Raw genomic sequence first — 24,775 nt, 5'->3', positions numbered from 1 at the left:
TGCTGCAAAGCAGGAGAATAAATACCTACGATGACAAATCTGTGGGAGGACACAATCCATTAGAAAAGAAGACATTTTACTTACCAAGTACATTTTATGCATCTCTTCTTTTGAACAATCACCAACACAAGTAACTTACCTGCTACAGATGCAATCTGGGGATTAGCATAGTGACTTTTGGGAACAAGACCCCACTCTTCTTAGGGATTTCACTGCTGAAGTTAGGGAGTACAACTTGCAACCTGGTTCACTCTCACTGCAGCATCATTTTACTTACCTCTTTTGTTGATTTAAGTGATTGAATACATTGTAAGAACCTCTGGTGACTGTACATACGTTTATTATTGAGTGTTTTGCGATATTATCACCTGCTTGTTTTATTTCTTTAATGTGCGTTTAAGACCCAGAATAAATACTGTATTTTTATACATTCCTGTCTAAATTGAATTATAGTGTGTGTCACTGTGTGGAGGACTCATTGTGGACCCCTGACCCTGCTCACACTCTCCTGACAATAACCTTGACTGCTCTCCATTGCTACCTTAATTGGTTTTGGCTAACCTCTCAGAGTTCCCCTGTTCACTATAAGTAGGTTGGCCTCCTAAAATCTGTCCACCAGGCCAGATTCTAGAAATCCATCTTAACACACCCCTCCTGGATAGAGGTGATGCAGTGCTGCACTGCTTCCCAGGTAAACAGTATGTCAAATGGGAAGTTCCACTTATATTTCACTTCCCTTTTTATGAGCTCTATCACTACCGGGCCCATCTCTCATCTCTTCTGTAGGATGGCAACGCAAGGCCCTGGTATAACTGAATTTACATACTGTTGATCCCCAGGGGTTCCCTCTTCCGTGTGGCCTTCATTTCTTCCTTTTGGGTGTATGAGGTCAGTGCTGCCAGATCATCTCTCAGGCGTGGCTTCTCTCTTCTCCCTTTTTGCCCCGTACTGTGGATTCTATCAATTCCTATCGAATCTGCAGACACATTCTCCAGGATGTCGCTAAACAAAGATTGTAAATACGCGTTGAGTTCTCTGTCACCGTTGAGTTCTCTGTCACCTATTTCCTTCGTAAGGTTCCTGATGTGTATGTGGGAGCGTCTGGATCTGTTTTCTAGGTCTTCCATTTGAATGTCCAGATTTAGTGAGACCCTGCAACTGTTCTGCGAGGTACCCAGTGACTGTTCCTGTGAGGTTGGCATATTCTCCTCCTGTATGGCCTCCTCCTGCCCGATTCCCAAAGCAGCAGAATCCCTCCTGTACCAGGCAATATTTTGGTCTTGGTGTGCGCCGACATCCCCTTCGGTTTCTCCTTTGCCATTTAGGCCCCTTGGTATGTATCATCGAGGATGGCTGTTTGACGAAATCTACACATTGGCCAGAAAGAGTTTGATCTCCTCAGGCTTGCCCATCAGTTCTCCAAGGTCTTACCCATTGTGGGCCCTCCTTTCCAGGGCAGTAACCACTAATGATTCTCTCTGGGGGCCTGCCCCCCACATGCTAGCACAAGTCTTCATAGCTTTGGGCTCCCTCTCTGTGTGGACCCTACATTGACTCCAAGGCCACCTCTGCCCTGGGCCTCCTACCAGGCAGGCTTTAGCACCACTCTCTTCCCCTAATCCCCACCCACTGTGGCGTCTCTCTCTCAGGCTCTGGGCAGAGTCCCCTGGGCAACAAGGCCCTCATCGCCTTGCAGTCGCGGGCAGGAGATCAGTTCACAGCAACTCTGTCACCTTGCAGCTTCTCTTCCCCTGCGCCTCCTTCCTTCAGTCACTAGCAGCGGCACCCCCAACAGCTTTCAAGGCTTACTGCCAAGACACTGTGTGAGGGAGAGGGCCCTCTTCTGCTCCTTCTCTGAAGGCCCCCTTAGTACTGGCTCAATGACCCTTATTGCTGATTTGCTAGATGCAGCTGGCCGGGTATGGCCTCACCAGACCCTGCGTCTCAGGTGTGTGAGGTCGGCTGTCTGTGTATCCATGCTGGGTGCTTCAGGGAGCCTGGTCCCCCAGTGGTTCCGCTGATTGAGGCCGCGGAAGCAAAATCAGCATGCCCTCACCCGCCTCTCCTTTATGGCGCTCTCCCCATTGTCCTTCCCAATTGGATCTTTGCCAATCTCGGGGGCTCAGGAGTAATCATACAGGCTTCTGCAGAGTGTTGTGTGGTTTGCACCCAGAATGGCTGCGGCGACTGCTGGTAGTCTGCTATTTTTTGGGAGCTGAGCAGAGCTCCGAGCGGCACGTCTACTCTATAATGGGGGACATCATGAATCAAGGCCTATGTTTTGATGTGTGTTTAACATCCGTTTTCCCTACTTCAGTAAATGAATATATTGTTTGAATAACTGCTTGTGATTCTAAAGTAGTGTTTCCCAACTATAAGGCTATATGTACTAAAGTACATTTAATTACCTTGAAAAACGTACAGTGCCTTAGTGTTATGTATTGTAATAAATGTGGATTATTATTATAACTCACCTATGTGGGTCTTTTACATTATAATTTCTGCTAAGTGTTAACTGTACTACACAACAGTGCCCCCTTCTTCCTTAGTTCAGCCTTGCTGCTTGGTCAACACCACTTAAAGAGAGTGGCTCAAACAGGGTTGTGAATAACTATGGTAAAGCTACGTTGACTTTTCCGAGTCCTACCCCAGATAGGGACTTTGAAAAACCCTCCTAACAATGTACTTGCCAAGCTTCTACAAACAGCCCAATTGAAACCAACTTCAGCGCAACATGGGAATGATTGGTTGGTTGCAACAGTTGCAGCACAGATGGTGTACCTGCTCCAGTCAGCACCGCACCTTCTGGTGTGATACAGCTCTGAGTGACGTAGGAACTGCCAAGTGGCTGTGACCAAGTAAATGAGGGTTCAGTGGAGGGTAGTGTTTAATGCTGATTACAGCAGCACTGCCACAGTCTTCACTGAGATGGTCAGTCTGGGCTCATTTCCGGGCCTCAGGAACCCTTGTTTCGCTGCCTCACTAGGTCAATGTGTATTACCAGCCCACGTGGGCCAGGCAGTGTGGGTGCAAAGAACAAATCCCTTACCGCTCAGTAATGTTTTTTCTGATGGATGTTGCTCCCACGAATTCCTCATCTATGATAATCCTGTCCACAGCAGAGCTACTCTTCAGAAACTTTCCCGCCACCTCTGACAGCGCAATCAATGGTGTTCTAGCTATACGCCAAGACAATCCGGTAGGAAGGGCGATGAGGAATCTGTGTGAGGAACATCCATCAGAAAGAGCATTACAGAGAGAGAAGTAATATGTTCTTCTAATCAATTCCTTCCTCTCACGGATTCCTCATCTATGTTAGATGCCCAAAGCAGTACAAGGACACCACTTAGACGACAAAACTCTGGAGGGCCACCCTACCAAAATGGGCATCATGGCATGAAAGGCGATCCAAGCACTAATGCTTAGCAAATGTACTTAGAGACGGCCACGTATCCACTTGGCAGATGTCCAGTACAGGGACTCCTCTCTGCCAGGCAGAGGTGGCAGCCACTACGCTGGTAGAATGAGCACACAGTCCTTAGGCACATCTGTCCCAGCCAGATCATGGCATTCTGAGATGCAAAGAATGATCCACCTTGACAAGGTCTGTTTGGTCACAGCCCAGCCAGCACGTGCCCCAGCTTAACCAATTAAAGCTGGTTATCTTTCCTGGCCTCTCTTGTCCGGGAGATATAGTAGCTTAGGGCCCACACTGGATCCAGCCGATGGAATTGTTCCCCTGCCTTGGAAGGGTGAGGTGTAAGAAAAACACAGGAAGATGGATCTTTTGAGAGACGAAATTCCGAGACCACCTTTGGAAGAGAAGAGTGTCTCAATCTCAATGTCACCTTCTCTATGGTGAAAACCAAATAGGGAGGTTTAACAGATTACGCCTGGAGATCACTCACCAGTCTCGTGGAAGTGATGACAACCAGGAAAATCACCTTATGGGGGAGCAGTCTAGTAGAACAGAAATGGAAGGGCTCAAATGGAGCTCCCCTTAAGGAATGTCAAAACTAAATTTAAATCACACGCCAGAACCACAAACTAGCATGGAGGTAACTGGTTACACAAACTCTGCAAGAACTGTATAACAGTGAGGATTGTAAAGAATGAGCCCTGTTCCAGGGACCTCAAAAACTGCAACAGCGGCAAGGTATTACCTTAACAGTGCCGATCTTCAGATCACTCTTCCAGCCAAGCCAAAAATGTACGCCACCTGCAGGCATAAAAATACTTTGCTGTGGGTCTCTGAGCTGAGAGGAGCACATCAAGGATTTTGCCCGACATGTCCCACTCTTTGTATCTCAGCCTCTCAGTATCTGAGGATGAAGGTTCAGGATGCTGATGTTCGGGTGGAGGTCCTGCCCCTCCAATTGAGAGAGCAAGTAGACTCTCCTCAGAAGGCTCAAAGTGTAACGCTCACCTGGTTCCCACGGGGGCGCTGGTCTAGTCTGGATTGCTGTGGCCTCTTCTAGCGTGCTGCGCAGGACCCGGAACACCGATTGGACAGGACCTCCAAATCGTGCTTGCCTGGCCCGTAGGAATATCCTTCTGCAGATGAGAAAGGGGATTGACAGTCTGCAGAATAGTGTGCTAGCTCCCCCCTTTCCTCCTTCGTTCCTCTCTAACTTCCTCCAAACCCCGGTTTAAGCTCACCTTATGATTTGGAAGGATGAACTCTCCATCCTGCTTCTGGTGCAGGGGCGCGCGTTCGTCCAGTTACTTCACTGGTTTTCAGAATGGCGCTGGCAAAATCCACTTGACTTTCCTGAGCGATGCACCGTAAGTATGAAAGTTCAAAGTTCAAGTGAGGCCCCCTTTATGTTGTCTTTCTAACCTGTGATCTGTCCTTTATTTCAGGTGCAGAATGAAGGCGATGCGTCGAGGGGTTAAACTGCCGAGGTGAGTAGTGATGAGGGCGATCCCTCTAAATGTCCTTATCATTCCCCAGAAATGTCTCTCGTCCTTTCCCCATAGGGGCCGGGTACGGTAGCTGCCAACGGGGCGGCGCCGACTCGAAATGTGGAAGAAAAGCCGGTAAGTATTATGGCTGTTAATCAGGCTTTCCTTCTGTGTTCCTTCTGCTCACCTTTTGTCTCTTCCTCTCTCCTCTAGGTGCAGAGATGTGGCGTCCGATGCTGACAGCCGCGATGGAGCCGGGAGATGTCTCGAGGACAGGTGAGTGAAGCGTGGTGCTGCAGCGAGCAACGCGATGCTTTTAAATGGAAGTCTTTCTTCAGGGATACTGGCGAGAAGATTCCGGATGCAGGTAAGAAGTTTGAAATAGTCCTTGGTTTTCACCTTTCTCTTCTCTTCCTTCCTTGCAGGTCTTCCAGGTCCGAGGCGGGCGTGGCTGGAGTCCAGGAGCAGGAGCAGTCACAGTGAGCGTTGAGCTGCAGGAAGCAGAACAACGCGAAGCATGAGCTGCTGTCTGGGCATGGCTTAAATAGCCTCCAAAGAAGTCCCAGGTATGTATCCTTCCCCAACTAGGTATGTATCCTTTCCTGGCCACGCCCGAGTGAAAAAATAGTCCCTATGAAAAAATAGTCCCTTTCAGGTCTCAGGGAGGCCTGAAGCATGCAGCATGGTCTGCATCAGGTAAGTGCACAAAACACCTCCCTTTATGAGCCTGGCGTCTATGGCGCCAGGACTGATGTCCAACATGAGCCTGGCGCCAAAGGCGCCAGGACTGAGTCCAAAGAGCCCCTATAAAGGGCCGCTGGGCTTTTACCCGAGGGCATGATGCCTGCTTCCGGGGGTGCTGGGCCTGGCCTGGTGCTCCGGGGGTAGGCATCATTCCAGCACTCCCCCCCCAAGGCCCCTCCCAAGGTCGTTCCTTCTGGAGGTTTCGGTTTGTTTGGGAAATTCCGATGGAACCTTTTTACCAGACGAGGTGCATGTACGTGATCACTGGGTTCCCAAGACCTTTCCTGAGGCCTGTACCCTTTCCAATCAATTAGATAGAAAAGTTTTGATTTTGAGATCTTAGAATCCAAAATGTTCTTCACCTCGAATTCAGGCTCCCCATCTATCTGAATCGGTTCTGGTGGCTTTGTTAATCTGGTTCCTGGGGGCACTGGTTTCAAAAGTGACACATGAAAAACGGGGTGAATCCGCATGTTAGCTGGTAGATCGAGCTTGACTGCCACTGGGTTGATTATAGCTTTGATCGAGTAAGGGCCTAAATACCTTGGATTAAAAGTTCGAGGCCCCTTGAGTGATAGGTGTTTGGTAGCCAACCATACTTGATCCCCTATTTGGTATGGAGACGCCTCTCTTCGATGCAGATCCGCATTCTTTTTGTATTTCCCTTTCACATGTTGCAAATGTGCAGTTGCATCCTTGAAGGCTTGAGTAATCGTAGAATGCAAATGGTCCACTGCGGGCATTTCAAGGCTCAGAGGTGAGTCCAAGTCTGAGGTACGAGGGTGATGTCCATATAGGGTATAAAAGGGGCTCTGACCAGTTCCAGAGTGTATCGAGTTATTGTATGCATATTCAGCCACCCATAAAATGTCCTTCCAATTACCCTCCGATTGGTGCATCATACATCGTAGATATTGCTCAAGGGCCTGGTTCGTTCTCTCCGTCTGACCATCGGTCTGTGGGTGGTGGCTGGTCGAGAGTCTTACGTCGATTTGTGCCAGTTGACAACACTTTTTCCAAAAATGAGAAATAAACTGGCTTCCCCGATCGGAGACTAGTATGGACGGGAATCCATGCAAACGGATGATATTGTCGAGGAATTCCTTGGCAAGAACAAAGGCTGAAGGTAATCCTTTCAACGGAATAAAGTGGGCCATTTTGGAAAATAAATCCACCACGACCAGAATAGTATTGTAACCATTACAAGAGGGCAGGTCCGTGATAAAATCTAGTGACAGGGTGTGCCAAGGTGCTGGTGGAATGTCTAAGGGCTGAATAAGACCGGCGGGTCTTGTCTTTTGACCTTTGTTTTGGGCACAAACGCCACAGGACATCACGAAAGATTTAATATCCTTTCGCCAGGAAGGCCACCAGAATTGTCGTTTAACCTTTTCCTCTGTTTTGGCAATGCCAGGATGTCCTTCCATCAGGGTATCATGATGATGGGAAATAACCAGTTCTTGCAATTCCTTTTCTGGCAAAAATAAGCATCCTTGGAAGTAAGGTAAGCCATCCTTGACTGAAAAGTTAGACCCCCTTTTGATCCAATCCTGCAAGGCTGAAGAGTCCAGGAATTGTTTCACTCGTGCTTGATTGTCTTCAAGGGTTTGTAAAGTGGTTATCCCCAAAATTCTTTGTTCGGGAATTATCGGCACAGGTTCTGAGTTTGTGTCTATTTCTTCCATTCCAATTCGGGATAGAGCGTCCGCCTTACCATTCTTATAGCCGGGACAGTAGGTGATTACAAAATCGAACTCAGCAAAGAACAAAGCCCATCAGAGCTGTCGAGACGATTGAGCCTTGGCAATTTTTAAATATTGTAAATTTCGGTGATCAGTGATCACGGTGATGGTATGCCGGGCGCCGAGGAGATAATGCCTCCAAGCCTTAAAGGCGGACTTAATGGCTAATAGTTCCTTATCGGTGATCGCATAATTTATCTCCGGCGGCGAGAACTTTCTGGACCAAAATGCTACGGGGTGTAGTTGGTTGGTTTCAGGGTCTCTCTGAGACAGGACAGCTCCCATGGCTAAGCTGGACGCGTCGGTTTCGACTATATATGGGAAATTGGGACGCGGGTGCTTCAAAATAGGTGCGGACGTGAACTTAGCTTTCAACTCCTGAAAGGCCTATTCGGCTTCCTCGGTCCATTAAAAACGTTTATTTTTTCGCAAGAGTGCAGTGATGGGTTGCACCACACGTGAAAACTCCGGGATAAACCTGCGATAAAAGTTGGCAAAACCAAGCATGCTTTGGACACCTTTCACCGAACTAGGTGATGGCCATTTGAGGATGGCATCCACTTTCCGTGAATCCATTCGGACCCCTTTAGGTGTCAGGATGAATCCAAGAAACTCAACCTCCGTGGTATGGAAAACACATTTTTCCAGCTTGGCAAACAGTTTGTGCTGGCGCAGTTTCTCTAGGACGGCCCCGACATGCTTTCTGTGATCAGATTCCAAAGAGGAGTACACAAGAATGTCATTGATATACACGACAACACAGACATCGATGAGTTCCCGAAGGACATCGTTCATGAAGAATTGGAAGGCTGCAGGCGCGTTGCACAACCCGAAAGGCATCACCTGGTATTCGAATAGTCCATATTTTGTACGGAAGGCCGTTTTCCATTCGTCGCCTTCTTTTACTCGTACCAGATGATAAGCCCCCCGGAGATCTAACTTGGTGTATACGCAAGCGTCCTTCACCTGGTCAAGGAGTTCAGGGATCAGAGGCAGAGGGTAACGATTTTTAACAGTTATCTGGTTCAATGCGCGGTAATCGATACAAGTTCTAAGGTCACCTTCTTTTTTAGGCTCGAAGAACAAAGCTGAGGATGCCGGGGACTTTGACGGGCGAATGAAACCATTGGCGAGGTATTGATCTAAATATTGTCTCAAATGCAGATTCTCTGGTTCAGTAAGGGCGTAAATCCTGCTACAAGGGGGTTGTGCACCGGGCACCAGATCGATTTGGCAATCGTACGATCTGTGGGGAGGTAACATGTTGGCCTGTTCCTTTTGGAAGACGTCCTGAAAGTCTTGGTACTCTGGAGGTAGTTGCACAGGGACAGAGGTTACTGATGCTAGATTAATCTTTGGATTTTCTGGGTAGCAGGTTTGTGCACAATCCGGGAAGGTTATTCTCTTCGCTCGCCAATCAATTCGAGGATTGTGTGTCTCTAACCAAGGGATTCCGAGAATAAGCTGAAACTGTGGAGCCTTGATTACATCAAACACAACTGCCTCCCGATGGCCATCCGGACCTACAAGTGTCACCTCAGCTGTGGAATGTGTTACCGGTCCAGAGGCAATTTCGGTTCCATCTACTGTGGTGATGACATCTTTGTTGGTTTTAGGACGCAGAGTGAGGTTTATCCTAGAGACCAATTCTCGATCCACATAGTTTCCTATAGCCCCGCTATCAATGTATGCCTTTATAGCATGCAACCGTTTAGGCTGTTCCGGATCTACGAGGACCATTGGCACAATGAAATGCGAGGTCTGAGAGTTAGTTTTCAAGCTCGGCAAGCGGACCCCTACACTTGCCGGGTGTGGTCGTTTCCCGATACAGAGTTTCCATGGATTTTATCAGCGGCTCCTACCACCTTCTTGGGCGGCTTAACCGGGCAATCTCGTAGAAAGTGTCCAGAGGACCCACAATAAAGGCATAATTGCATCTGTCGTCTTCTTTCCCGTTCTTTTTGAGTTAGGGGTCCTTTAACCCCTCCGATTTGCATAGGCTCCGAGCCATCAGCCCCCTTGGGGTTAGCGTGGGTCTTGGCCAACACCCGGCTTTCAAACTTGGACCGATCTGCTTTTCTGTTTTGCAGCCTGTGATCCAATTGGACCACTAAGTCTATATATTCAGTGCATTCTTGGGGCGGATTTACAACTTGTGCCAGGACATCTTTAAGTTCTCCGCGTAGACCATGATAGAATAACGTGATTCTTTTATCCTCTGGCCAACCAGTTTCCACAATTAGTCTATTGAAGGTTGCAATGTAGGATAGAAGGTCTTGATTGTCCTGTCGCAGAGATAGAAGTTCGTCATCCAGAGCCTGTCCCTGGGAGTGTCGAGCAAATAACCTTTCCATGCTTGTTTGAAATCCTTGAAAATCACGAAGAATCGGGTCATCTTGAGTTACCAGTGGGACTGACCAATCGGCAGCACAGCCGCTGAGATATGACAACACAAAGGCTACCTTGGTCTGATCATTAGGGAAGGCCCCAGGTCTGCATAGGAAGTGCAAACGACACTGATTCATGAATACGGCGAATCGTTTGGGGTCCCCAGCAAAGCGTTCAGGTGGGGCCAGCGGCATGTTTCCAGGTAGATTAATATGCACCGGGTTACTGGAAACCACAGGAGCGGGGTTCCCTCCGGAACCGGGTAAAGGAGTTTGTCCAGCTTGACCTTGCAAAAGCTGTCTAGCCAGGTCATCAGCTCTATCCTTTATTACAATCACTTCCCTCCTGAGGGCACTAGTCTCTTGACGAGCGGCGTGTACTTCGGCCCGTAATTCCCCCAGTAATTGGGCCAACTGGTCAGTTTCGGAAGTTTCCATAGCGCCTGGGTGGGAATTTGTAGGAAGGCTTCGCGTTCTGTAACGCTCACCTGGTTCCCACGGGGGCGCTGGTCTAGTCTGGATTGCTGTGGCCTCTTCTAGCGTGCTGCGCATGACCCGGAACACCGATTGGACAGGACCTCCAAATCGTGCTTGCCTGGCCCGTAGGAATATCCTTCTGCAGATGAGAAAGGGGATTGACAGTCTGCAGAATAGTGTGCTAGCTCCCCCCTTTCCTCCTTCGTTCCTCTCTAACTTCCTCCAAACCCCGGTTTAAGCTCACCTTATGATTTGGAAGGATGAACTCTCCATCCTGCTTCTGGTGCAGGGGCGCGCGTTCGTCCAGTTACTTCACTGGTTTTCAGAATGGCACTGGCAAAATCCACTTGACTTTCCTGAGCGATGCGCCGTAATTATGAAAGTTCAAAGTTCAAGTGAGGCCCCCTTTATGTTGTCTTTCTAACCTGTGATCTGTCCTTTATTTCAGGTGCAGACTGAAGGCGATGCGTCGAGGGGTTAAACTGCCGAGGTGAGTAGTGATGAGGGCGATCCCTCTAAATGTCCTTATCATTCCCCAGAAATGTCTCTTGTCCTTTCCCCATAGGGGCCGGGGTACGGTACCTGCCAACGGGGCGGCGCCGACCCGAAATGTGGAAGAAAAGCCGGTAAGTATTATGGCTGTTAATCAGGCTTTCCTTCTGTGTTCCTTCTGCTCACCTTTTGTTTCTTCCTCTCTCCTCTAGGTGCAGAGATGTGGCGTCCGATGCTGACAGCCGCGATGGAGCCGGGAGATGTCTCGAGGACAGGTGAGTGAAGCGTGGCGCTGCAGCGAGCAACGCAATGCTTTTAAATGGAAGTCTTTCTTCAGGGATGCTGGCGAGAAGATTCCGAATGCAGGTAAGAAGTTTGAAATAGTCCTTGGTTTTCACCTTTCTCTTCTCTTCCTTCCTTGCAGGTCTTCCAGGTTCGAGGCGGGCGTGGCTGGAGTCCAGGAGCAGGAGCAGACACGGTGAGCGTTAAGCTGCAGGAAGCAGAACAACGCGAAGCATGAGCTGCTGTCTGGGCGTGGCTTAAATAGCCTCCAAAGAAGTCCCAGGTATGTATCCTTCCCCAACTATGTATGCATCCTTCCCTGGCCACGCCCGAGTGGAAAAAATAGTCCCTATGAAAAATTAGTCCCTTTCAGGTCTCAGGAAGGCCTGAAGCGTGCAGCATGGTCTGCATCAGGTAAGTGCATAAAACACCTCCCTTTATGAGCCTGGCGCCTATGGCACCAGGACTGATGTCCAACATGAGCCTGGTGCCAAAGGCGCCAGGACTGAGTCCAAAGAGCCCCTATAAAGGGCAGCTGGGCTTTTACCCGAGGGCATGATGCCTGCTTCCGGGGGTGCTGGGCCTGGCCTGGTGCTCCGGGGGTAGGCATCATGACACAAAGGAGGACAGAAAGAAATGTCCAGCAACTCCGGATACCACATTCTCTGGGCCCAGTCCGGAGCGATCAGAATAAACGTGGTTCGACGGGAATGCATAAAGAAGTTTGCATTTCCATTCGAACAGTGCGTTGCCAGAGCACCCTGACAAGGAAATTCCCAATAGTAGAATAGCTTGCACTTCTTGTTCACACAGGAAGCAAAGCAATCCACTTGAGGAGTTCCCAAACAAAGAAGATCCCCCTGGAACCTCCTGAGTGAGCTCCCACTCATGGAAGGCCAACTGAGACAATGCTCCAGGTATCCGTTGTGACATTCTCCTTTCTGGCAAGATGGCCAGTTGTCAGAGAGCCGCTGTTCACCAGAGCCCAAAACGACAGTGGTAATGCTTCTCTTCATGGCGACAAGGACCCCACACCACCCCACTTGTTGGGGTAGCGCATGGCCACTGTGTTATCCGTCAGGAACAGTACATACTGGCATTTCACAGAGGGGAGGAAGGTGATTAGGGCCAGCCTGATCTCTCCCAGCTCCAAACAATTGATATGTTCCAGACACTGAGGGAAACCAGAGTCTGCTCACTGGCCGTTCCGACAGGTGAACGACGCAGCCTGTCAGATACATCGGTGACCACTGTCACTTGAGGCCAGACTTGACAAAACAACATGCCTCTCAACAAGTTGTCTCTCATGGCCCACCATGCAAGATCCTGAGCCACCTGCTCTGAAGCCTGATGACGGTCTGACATGAAGCCTTGAAATTGCGATCATTGGCTACTGAGGGGCCACTGAAGCGATCTCAGGCACAGCCTCGCCTCCGGAACCACTAGGATGCAGGAGGCCATGAGGCCTAGTAGGTGCAGAAAAGCTGAGGCTGGGATTTGCCCTTGAGATTGGAGGACATTGACCATTTGATAGGCGTTCGCCACTCGGTCTTCGAGCGGGAATGCCCTGCCCAAGACCACTCTGATAAACTGGAGGGACTGGGACAGCAAAACCAAAGACTGACATTCAGGGAACAGTCCAAGCTGTTCAACAAACTGCATGTGCTGATGTTGGCCCAGCACAAACCTCAGGTACTTCCTCTACTTCTGATGGATAGGCACATGGAATTAGGCATCCTGAAGGCCCAGTGATACCAACCACTCCTGCAGATCGAGGGCTTGCAGGATTTGGGCTAAACTAACCATCTTGAATTTGCCCTTATGCAGGAACAAATTCAGCAGTCGCAGATCCCTTCTTGGACACAAACCCTGTTCTTCTTCGTACCAGAGAATAGGTGGAATACATACCCTTGTCTGGTTCAGAGTGTGGTACAAGATCTATCAAGCTCTCTGAGAGAAGCTGAAGGATCTCCTCTAGGAGGATGAGATACAGAGGCAAGGTGTTGGTGTGAGGGATATGGTGTTGAGGATGTTGCAAGAGAGGGAGGCAGTAGCCGTGTTGAATTACCTGCAGGGCCCAACTATCAGACGTGGTCTTGGACCAATCGTGCTGAACAGGAAAGCCTCCCCTTCACAGGGGAATTGTGGCAGAAGATGTCACATAGGTTTTGCCCCTTGTGGTGCAGAGGAGACGGTGACCGCAGCTGCTCCTCCTCTGGAGGCATCTTTAACTGTACCCCTTGGAAAGCGTCTTCCTTGCAGCCTTAATGGGGTGCCTAGCCTTGACTTTGCGGGACATAGGAGTCTGACCGAAGAAAATCTGGACCCCTTGCCGAAGGCACTGAGGGTTGTTGTACACCTAGACCCAAGAACTTTGCTGTAACCTTTGACGACTGAAATGTCTGGAGGGAGTCATAAGCTTTTGCCCCAAACACTTTCTGTCCATCAAAAGGCATGTCCAGGAGTTTACCTAAACCCCCTCGACCAAGAGTGACACCCAACCACTGTGCTCGTGGCCATGGATCTACCGACACAATCAGCTGTGTCCAGTCCAGACTGCAGCATCCGACGAGAGGCTTCCCTGCCATCCGTTACTATAGACATGAAGAACTACCACAATTGCACAAAGGGTGAGACTGCCTGATGCAAAAATGTTCTGCCTCCAAGTGTCCAGCGGTTTCCTCTCCCTGTCAGGTGGAAGAGAAGGAAAGGTGGATAACTTCAGGTTTGCAGTCATGGCCTGAAACACTAAGCTATCGGAAGAGGCATGAGTAGACAAGAAGGCCGAATCCGAGGGAGAGTGAACAATGCTTTTTAGCCAGCTCCCTGTCAATGGCAGGTGCTGAGGCAGGCCTCTCCAACACCTTTAGTATGGGGGGCCTCCACTGCCACATTGAAGGGTAGCAGTGTTTCCCTCTTGGGCACTTCAACCAGGATGCCTGTAAATTTTAAATGAATCTTGAGCCTGGGTGGAACAGAAAGCCCTAGGGTCTCAGCCACCTAATCTATCAGCCTGGGGGCTGAAAGAATGTCCATCTCAGAGGAGGTATCTAGAACATTTGCCTCCTGGAGATCTGAGGCCAGTCCCCTGGCCATCTTTGCCTTTCTCATAGGGAAGACGTTCATCGCTGGAGATCAAAGGTTCCAACCCAAAGCGCACCTGGTCTTCCTCTTCGTCAGAGATGTCAAACATATGGGACATGAAGGGTTTCAAAGCAAGAGGGGCATATTTCAGACAGGCCCCAGTGCCTGTGTCACAGACACCAAAGACGAAACCAGCGCTGACATCTCAATGCCGAAAGGAGTGTCTGGCAGCATTGGAGAACTCTGTTTCCCTTAGAATCCAGCCCGAGATTGAAGGCGTGTGCGGGCCTGATCCCCAGCAGGAACTCTGTTGGTCCCAGAAGACGGAGTGGGTCCCATCGGTACTGACGCCAACAGCGCTAAAGCAGTCAATGCCTTGGTGTCTAGCATCTTAAGGCAAAATTGTTCCCATTACTCCAAGATTGGGTACTGGGTCGGAAAGGTACCCAAGACGTCATTTGTGGAGAGTCTCTGGAGGGATGGCTCTTCTTTGAAGAGGAGATAGTATGCCGGTGCAAGGATCAGCTCGAAGAGTGGGATCTCGTGGGATGCTGCTGCGTCGTCTTATTCTTTTTTATTTGCATGGAGGCAATCCCTCCTCGGATTTGTGTTACGCGACATGCAACCTCGAACGAGACCGCATGACTTTGCCCTTTGTTTTGTGGATATACGTGAAGATCTTAGCTGCCCATTCCTGGTGGGCTTTCAGGTGTATGGCATGACACGACCCGCAATTCTGGGTGTTGTGCTCTTTGCCCAAGCAGTAGAGGCAAACCCGGTGCAGATCCGAAACCAACATCTGTCTGCAGTAATACGCTCATGGCTTGAAGCCTGCGGCCTTCCTGTGGTTAGGCATAGCAAAGAAGAAAACAAAAAAGGCTTGACAAGCAGATTCCTGAAGCGAACAGAGCACGCAGAAAAAAGGAACTGCGCGAAGGCCGCGAGGCACATACAGGCGTCGGACAGAACCGATGTGGAGGAAAAGTTTCCAAAGAGCAGCTGCACTGTGGATAGGAATATCAGATGAAGAATCCGTGGGAGGAAGGAATCCATTAGAAACTCAAATTAGTTCAGATTTGAAAAGTACTAGGTGTGGTCATCATCGATGTCCATCAATCTGCAGCCTTAAGATTTATCTCTGTAGCCTCTTCCCAGGCTCCTTGCACACTGAAAACCCATCCAAACCCCACCACCCCGACCCAATACGCTGATACTTCCATCACCAATGTTATGCTATGACCATCTCCCAGCAAGCTGACTGGATTGCGGTCAAGCACAGTCCTAGCTTGGGCTACACTGCCATAGCGGTCTCATCCATGCAGTGCTCCCTTTTTGACCGTCATACCATGGCCGAGAGCAACATCATTTTAGGGTGCCCCGAGCTACAAGTTGTGAATCACTGATGTGGAGTGTAAGTTTAATTTTTATAATGCAAGCCCCATGATGCAGGACGAACAAGCCCTCCACATTTAAAAGCAAATGGTAGGGAAAAAAAACTATATAACATGATTTTCACAAAAGGTTCTTCTGTGCAGTTAGAACTGCGATTTTTCGAAAGCAGGTGTCATGGGCACATAAATGCACATTCTGCAAATATCAGGTTATATTTTTTGGCAATACGTGTATTTATGGATATTTCTAGGAACTGTGGACAGTTTTTTGCTGTTTTGGACATCGGTTTATGGGGGCTAAAAGATTTGTTTTAAAAAAAATGGCTCAAAACCTTTGAATATTACTACATATAACCAACCCCTCAGCAAGGATAAACAAAAGTCAGCCAAAAAATGATGTTGCTCTTAAAGGCAACATTCTACAATGTTACCCTGGCTTCTAGAAAATGGCTGATGCTATAACAGTCTTAGCTCTATGATGCACTCGACATGCATCAAAAGGCTGCTGCAAGCGTCCTTCTATTATGTAACTGCAATGGGTCTAGCATGAGATAAAGGTCTTTATAAACAGACTGTTCTTTTGTGGTTCGACATGCACTGAAGCAGTTCTTTCACTAATATTATACCTATCCAATTTTTTGTCATCACAGACACCATCTTATTCTTAATCAAGAATAAATCACAATCACTGTATTAAATTGTTCAAAAATGAATCACTGTCAATTACAAAAAAATTTTTATAAAGGTTTTTTATCTAAAACATTTCAATACCTGTGCTTTACTCTTACATACAATGTTGGTGACACTTCATAGTTGTCCTATAAATTCCCTCATATTAACCATGCAGCAATGTAGTATTGTCTTAGTTGCTGCTAAGTTTAATATCAACTTTGTCAATATTTTTGAGTAATTTTCCTGCTCCTAAGATGTACAACATGTGTTCATCATATTTCATTCACCACATGTTTCAGTTCCTGTCTATCTTTTATAATGGAACTTTCCCCAGGAGGCTAAGTTACACCATCATATGTATTTCTACAGCAGCCATTATATTTATAAGTAAAGCATCCGTCATTCTATCTCTTCTTAGTGGGTTTTGATTGAATTGCTAGCGCAGCTAAAAAAATAAAAAAAATAAAAAAACAATTTCTTGTGGGAATCTGCAATGACATAATAGGCGGCGAATCATAAATAATCTCCATCTAATATTATAATTATTTCAATGCTACTAATAATACGGAAGAATAATCATAATTACCCTAATTGCACTTGATTATCAAATTATCCAAATTTGATGTTCGCATCTGCTCACCTATAAACATAAATAAGCGGTTTTTAAGCTTGGATGTAAGGTAACTTTTTATTTAAAAAATTGTAATTGAAGGGGATTAATGTTCAAATGATTATTCATTATTCATTTATTCATGATTAAGAATAAGATGGTATCTGTGAAGACGCAAAATGTGATAGGTGTAATATTAATGATTATGCCGTTTTTCGGGATTAACCTATCCATGTTGTAAATTCCGGTATCCTCCATTTATATATTTTGAAGCAGTTCTCACCATCCATGAGAGTTTGAGGAGTGGTTGGCACAACCAGTGTTTACAATGCACAAAACATATCTATTCATCAAAAGACTCAAAAGGTATAATTTGGTGAGGATCTTGAGTGATTATGGTCATGAATGGCCTTCTAAGGAAATCAGAATTAGATGTTTTACCACCTTTGCCTTTGAATGTGTCAATCAAAACAAATATTTAATATATAAAAAACATGAAACCTACAAATACCCAATTATAAAAACAGGAAGAATAATTTTTCCTCAAACAGCTGCTCACTTCAGGGGAGTCTATGCAACATTGTTTCTTGAGGCACATGGTTTGGTTTGATAAGGTAGGTAGCTGATCGTGTGCCTCGAAAACTGGAATACTATCTGGAATACTGCAATTTGGTTGCTCATGGGAATAATCTTACCTGATCAAAAAGCACTCTGTTTACAAACAAAGTATTATCTGGCTTAGCTAACTGCCGTGCAAGGAAGGTGAAAAGGCACCCAACTTGAGATGGAGTGAAATCCGAATTATCCACCATAACCTAAAAGTTAAAGATCACACTGTTAGTGCAGATAGAGTGTCTGGTAAAAATGTACAAATATAAAGAACTCATAAGGATCAACTCTAGTGTTACTTTTGGAGAGAGACTAGTGGATCTACAAAGAAGAAATTGTAGTAACTCTGATTTACTGGACTTTTTCACATTATATAATAGTATTTAATTTAAAAGAGGCAGAACAGCAGAATTCATCATCACATCAAAGTGTGGTCAAGAATCAGAAGGCAAGAATCGGGTGAAATCAGAAATGTCCAACAAATATGAATCAATAGTAAAACATACAATAGTCAACAGAATATTCACATCTATTCCATCCACACTCCTCCCAACTGAATGTAAAATATATACTCAAATCCTTCATAGATCTAATAATGCATGCCAACTCAGCTCACTCAGTTGTTGCAAGACAAGTCATTCTCCCGATTGAACCCGCAACCTTGAATTTCCTTTTCTCTTCAAGTTCTTTGAGGTAGGTTTATGCCCCATCATCAGCACCTTTTGTAGCCATAGTTTATTAAAGTTGTTCAGTCGGAGGAGGCCACCAGGGGGCGCACAGGCAATGGCTGCCTGAGTGTACAGCCCCCACCGAAGCCTGGCAGTTACAGGGGATTGAGCCCCCCCAGAACCCTCCCAGGTGGTCCCAACTCGACGGATTGGCGTGGTGACCCCCAGGAGAACAAAAGAGCTGCACTCGTCAGGTGAGCGGGTGGGGGTGAGGAGACCTTCTCGCAAGCGACACAGGCGGGTAGGGGTTCCTGGATCCTCACCTGGAACGCGAGCACGCCGGCCATTGCCAAGGAGGGATCAGAAGACACCGGATGGGGACGGCGAGACGGCGCTGCCGGGTCCTTCGCCCAAAGTGAGCACCCCTGGGGCCAGTGCCCATGGCCACAGCTGAATATTCTGTCCCCCCCTGGGCCACGGAGAAAGCACTGACAGTCTCGGGGGAATCCGGGTGCGAGGCCCCCGCCCGGTGTTGGTGGGGCGTGTGCCCACCCGGAAACAACCCCTCTTCCCCCCGGGGGCCAAAGTGCGGACGGTTGTCATTAAGCCGTGGGCAGGGACCACGGTGCCCTGCCCCGTGGGAAGGGCCCTCCCGACCTGGTCATACGGACTCAGCTGCCCAGATCAACCACAACGAGGAGGCCAAAAGGTTTCCCCGACTGCCACGGCGAAGCTGGACTGGGTGAGAGGCCCCCGCCCGGTGACGGTGGGGCGTGTGCCCGCCCAATAACGACCCCCCTGTAGCAGCATAGGCATACCACAGTCAGGTGGTGGAGGGCCTTATCCCGGTCCCCCCCCCCTTTTCACGAGCCCCCTCTGGGAGCCCCAGGAAGGAGATCACCGGCCGACCCGAGAGGGGTTCCTCGGTCCCCGCCGGGGCCGCAAAGGTCTCAGCGGCGGGGCACAGGGGGTGACCAGATGAACTGGCGGGAAACCTTGAAGGAATTTCGCTTACAGGAGGCAGCAAGTAGCAACAAAGGTACGAGCCTCAATAGAGAAATGGCCCAGTCGGAGGCCCCGGCACCTTCCACAGTGGCAATGGAAAGGGGTTTTGCCTCAATTCTGCAGGAAATCAGGGACATGCGCTCTGACATCGCCCAGTAATTCGAAAAAAATGGACCAAAGGGTGGACAAGGTCGAGGACAGACTGTTACAGGTGGAGACCAACCAATCAACATCAGCGGCCCAAGAAATACAAATAGACATGAGGCTGGCTGCCCTGGAGAAGAGGGCCGAGGAACGGGCCAGGCAGATGGATGACTTCGAAAACAGGGAAAGGAGGAACAACCTCAGAATTTTTGGGGTACCCGAATTGGAAGGAGAAACGGAGAGAGACATCACCCGAGCAGTGAGAGACATCATCACCCTCCTGTTTGCAGAAGAGATGACAAGGGAACTCACATTCGATAGGGTGCACAGGGCAGGGGGTAGAGCAGGGGGCCCCCGGTTAATTTTGGTCCGGTTCCACTACTATTCGGAAAAGACAAAAGTGCTGGAGGAGGCCAGGAAGGCCCGGGAGATCACCTACAATAATACCCAGATTTCAATGTACCAGGATCTCTCCGCCTACACACTGGCCAAACGCAGAATGTGCCACCCCCTAACGCAACTGCTCAGAGAGAAGGGGGTGGGCTACAGATGGGGCTACCCCTTCTCCCTGGCTTTCGAATATATGGGTCAACGGTCAACTCTGATCACGGAAGATGACATACGGGGAGCCGTCCAAGATTACATAGCGGATTCGAACCCCCGGAGGGGCCCATCAGGGCCGGAGATGGACAGACCAAGTGGCCCTGGCCCGTCGGGAAACAGGAGAAGGAAAACTGGCGCGAGGAAATTCAGAAAAATGAATACTCCGTCACCAGCGAAGGACGGAGAGCAGAACGACTCTGAGGACTAAGGACGGGGGCGACCGGTCAAGTTTTGGAATGAGGAATGAAGACTCAGAGGTTCTACCGCTAACAGCGTCCCCATGAACAGCAAGTATAAGGGGTCCATAGAGGGGACAATGCAGCAGGGAGGGAGAGGGGGCTCAAAGCGATGAGCACTACATGAAACGCCAGGCCGAGGTGGGCAGGCTGGTGGTTCGGCCAACAGCCAGTGATGGCATAACTAATTGGCTGGACACCGGGGAGGGGGAAGAGGGTGTGCAGGAAAGTTGCGGTTGTTAGGGGTTGGGACTGGGGAACAGTTTGGGAAATGTTTTAGGCCAAGGGAGGGGTGGGGGGAGAGGGGGAGCACATAATGAAACTAAGGGAACGTGCAAGGAGGGGTGAAGTGAAGATGTTGACAGAGAGAGAAGATAACTTAGATAATGGCTGAAAGACTGCCGGCCCTGGGAGTGGGTTCCCTCAACGTACGGGGTCTGAACACCCCCACAAAGAGGTCCCTGGTCTGTAGTGAATTTAGAAGGGCGAACCTTGACCTTCTCTTCTTACAAGAGACTCACTGGGCACGGGGGAAGGAGCCCAAAATGCGGGGGGGAGGAATTGGGGAGGTTTTCTGTGCATCCCACAAGGGCAAAAAAAGAGGGGTGGCTATTCTATTAGCAAGGAATGTTGGCTTTGAAAAAGAGGCCATACTGAAAGACCCAGAGGGCCGTTACTTCCAGATACGGGGTTCCTGCAGGGCGCTCCACTTACCGAATGAAGGTCAAGCTCAATTCTGGGAAGAGGTGAGGGATAGACTCAAGCTCTTTGTCCAAGGCACGATGGTGGTGGGGGGCGGGGGGGGGGACTACAACATGGTCCTGGACCCAACCCAGGATAGGAAACGCGCTGTCCCCAGATCTCCAGGGCAGCAGACGAGACCATGGCACGAAACTTCCAAAGGGTTAACTCAGAATTGGGTCTGGTGGACACAATCCCGACCCCCAGGACGGGCGCCCCCTCTTTCATATGTTATTCAGCCATCGACACGTCATTTTCTATAATAGACTACATTTTAGTGGATGAGACCCTGCACCCATTCGTCACTGGCTACAGGGTCGACCCCGTCCCCTGGTCGGACCACGACCTGGTCCGCGTCACTGTAGCAAGGGGATGGCTAAGCGATCGCAGGGGACGATGGAAATGTAACGACTCCTTGCTGAAGGACGAGGTCCACGCACAGGAGGCGCTCGACGCCATAACGGAATTCTTCGAGCTCAATGACAATGGGGAGGTAGGCCCGCACACCCTATGGGATGCTTTTAAGGCAACCCTAAGGGGAGTCCTCATCAAAAAGGGAGCCCAGAACAAAAGAGAAAGGGAAGCCCAGGAGAAGTCTCAGAGAGAAAATAGCCCAACTCCAGCAGGGGGGCCCCCCAGCAGAACCCTTAAAACGCGATCAGGTAACCGCCCTGGACGGCTGTAGGCTCCAGTTAAAGGACCTCCTCCTGCACAAAACAGAAAGGAGTCTCCAGCTGGTTAAGCAAAAGTATTATGAAAAGGGGGACAGGATGGACAGGATTCTAGCCTGGAAACTGAGGGAGGTACAGAGAAGTAGAATGGTGAAAGCAGTGAAGAGGGGTCAAGAGACCATGACATGTCCCACATAGGAGATTTCCAACTTTATTTCTGCGCGGCCCAGTTGCGTATCCTCCTAGAGCACATGAGGGAGGGGATGGAAACCTATTGGTCCTATTTGGAAGACATGGACGCCCACCCTCTTAAAGTCTGAGACCTCTTGTGGGTCCCAGGCAGGTTCATCCTGAATAGACTTAAATCCCACCCAACACTGGGAGTTCTCTGGGCAATCTGGAAGGAGGGCTCCCTGATGTCCTCACTCTGGGGACACCCCCTCAAACTGGGAAGTAGGGGGTTCCGCAATGCACAGGCCTGGTCCGACTCGGGAATGGAGTGGACGGGGCAGATGTTCAGGGAAGGGGAATTCCTAACATATGAGGAATTGAGAGACGCTCTCGGGCAGGGGTCTCTCTCCATATTTGAATACCTCCGCCTGAAGGGTATTCTCTGTGACCAGTCATGGGGCCAAAATTTGAAGAGACAGCTGACCCCCTTTGAGAAACTACTAGACACAGCGACTTCAAGGAAGGGGGCGGTGTCCGGGATGTACAAAATCCTGAACACTATCAACCTAGTGGAGAGGAGGGGTTTCCTCTCATTCTGGAACGATTTAGCAGGAGAGGTCATCTCGAAGGACGCCCGGTCAAGGATATTTAAAATAGCATTCCATGGGAACTTATTCACAGCAGATATGGAACACAATTTTAAGATTCTGCATCAGTGGCATAGGGACCCCGTGAAGTTGTCAAAGATGTTCTCAGGGGTATCCCCCGAATGCCCAAAGGGCTTTGACCAGGCGGGAACGAGGGGCCACATGTGGTGCCACTGCCCAAAAGTACAGGTTTATTGGGAGAAGGTAAGGCGCTGGATTGCTGAAGTCTCAGAGGAATTGCTCCCCCAGAACCCTCTGACAATGTTGCTGGGTCTCCCTCCGGAGGATACGGAAATACACAGGTACCCTAGAATGTGGGAAACAATGCTGAGGGAGGGCAGGGTGGCCCTGCCGCAGAAATGGAAGAGCCTGGAGAACCCCTCAAAGGAGGACTGGATGAAAAAAGTAAAGAATATGTTCTTAATGGACAAACTAACGGCAATGAAGAACAATGACTCTGGCTCATTCCAAGCGAACTGGTATGGGGTGCAGCAGACCTGGGGATGGGACATTCACTGATGCCCGGTAGGGACCCGGGCGGGGGCGGGCGGGGATGGGGTTAGGGATGAACTAAAAATGGAACGAGAGCCCATGGCCCGGGGGACGGTGGTCGAATTACAGCCAGAGAAGAAGTAAACGTCCACATTTACTCCCAAACTCCGGACACAAAAGAGCATTCTAGGAGACTCACAAACTTATGGTTCAAGTTTGAATAAGTTTTCAGGGGGGTGGGTATGTATTGGGGTGAGGGGTGGAGGGGAGGGAGCAGTGTCTATTGGGCCAACCGAATGTATATCCTTTGAACATGCATCAAGCCCGTTTGTTATATTAGGAAAATGCTAATAAAACCAAAGTTTCAAAAAAAAAAAAAGTTGCTCAGTCATTGGTAGGGACATTCGTTAGAGTAGCAGCAATGGGGAGAGTCTCCACTGGATACCTAGAACACGTGTAATACTCTTGCAGACCTTTTTCCCAGTCATGTTTTACCAGATTACTATCCAAAAACATGTTCGAGTAAGTGGATGGGATTGCACAAAATTCTAGCAAGCAGGAGAATATAGAAGCCTGAGCCTATGCATCTTTACTTGGGTCCAATATTGCCTAAAGCAAGTTGACAGACTGGTACAGTTAATTGACTCTTCTCTTTCCAGGAGCAGCAATGTCCGCTTTTCAAATTTGGGGACAACATGGTCTGAATTTGTTGGACCTAATTGAATTAATTTCTGGAAAAAACTTCTACAGTTAATTATAACGGCAGCCACAGAGATGATTATAATTGAACTTGACCTATAGAGCTTGGATTATAGTGCTATTTATCTTCACTGGGTCCACACATTAAAAACAAGATATATGATGAAAAAGACCTCACTGGCCAATGAGGCTACCCTTTTTTTTTATTGGTTAAAAAACAATTAACCTTTAAAAACATACATATGAAATAAATCAAGAAAAAAAATACATAAAAAAGAATACAAATGTATATATTCCTATTCATGTGCCTATTCATAATAATTATGCAAAAGAATTTCTTTTAAACTTTCAAATAAAAGAAAATTAAACAGTAGTAAACTTCGAGATTACTGTCCATATTCAAAGCTCACAAAAAAGTCACAACTGCTATAACCACAGATGTAGTGGATACAGATAAAGAGTACTTCCATATAGCGTCTGAATCACTATTATTGAACCTATGCACATTTTCTAAAAACAAGTCCCTGCAAATCCTTGAACAGCGCTGCAATCAATTAGCAAGTGTTTTATTGTTTCGATCTTGACCATGCCTACAAAAGAGAGACTGCTCCTTTACCCATATCGAACCAAGATCTCCTTTGTGTAAAGCAGTTCCACCTAAACCTTATAAAAAGATGGCAGGTATGTTTATCAGGGTAAAATGACAAAACAGGGGCCAATGTGCCTCGCTTTTGTGATCCCCCTTAAGGTGGCCCATCGAGGAATAATGATGAAATTCCTCTACAGTGTGCACCCAGTCTAAGGACCTCATCACGAGTTGGCCGGAATCTCGGCTTTAATAGCTGCCCTGCCACCACCACTCTATCCATTCATCTCCAAGGTTTCTTACGATCTTCCTTCTGCCAGTCTCTAATAATTCTAATTTGGGCCGCTAGATAGTACACCCTAAAGTCCGGCACGCCCATTCCCCCGGTAACAAGGGGTCCTCATAAGAGACGCTGCCAACCTCGGTTTCTTCCGGTTCCATATAAACCTGCTTGTGATCTTGTGTAAGTGCCCTGAAGAAGCTATGTGGGACTATGGTTGGAACGGTCGTTAAATGGTATAAAAGCTGAGGTAGAACCACCATCTTTAGTACATTAATGCGTCCAAGCCAGGAAATGTTTAGGGGACCCCAGTCAACCAGTTTTGATTTAATTTTCTGTATCAGGGGAACATAATTTGCCCTAAATAGTTCTCCTAGTGTCCTGGTAAGGTACACTCCATGGTATTAATGTGCTTAGCAGCCCATCTGAAGGCGTAG

At 48.4% G+C, this 24,775-nt stretch overlaps 1 protein-coding gene across 3 annotated transcripts in view; it reads right to left on the bottom strand.

The window, feature by feature from the left end:
• Nucleotides 1-24,775, bottom strand: part of VPS8 (VPS8 subunit of CORVET complex) — a 2,529,257-nt gene that overhangs the window by 1,133,003 nt on the left and 1,371,479 nt on the right. For all 3 annotated transcript variants that reach the window (XM_069615741.1, XM_069615740.1, XM_069615739.1), the window contains exon 28: nt 17,482-17,601. In XM_069615741.1, coding sequence (XP_069471842.1) covers nt 17,482-17,601 — 120 coding nt within the window. The remainder of the gene's footprint in view (nt 1-17,481; nt 17,602-24,775) is intronic.

Source organism: Ambystoma mexicanum, chromosome 9, assembly GCF_040938575.1.
Source record: "Ambystoma mexicanum isolate Mex_15411 chromosome 9, UKY_AmexF1_1, whole genome shotgun sequence".
In the NCBI taxonomy this organism is placed as follows: domain Eukaryota; kingdom Metazoa; phylum Chordata; class Amphibia; order Caudata; family Ambystomatidae; genus Ambystoma; species Ambystoma mexicanum.
This window is presented reverse-complemented; position numbering and strand designations above follow the sequence as displayed.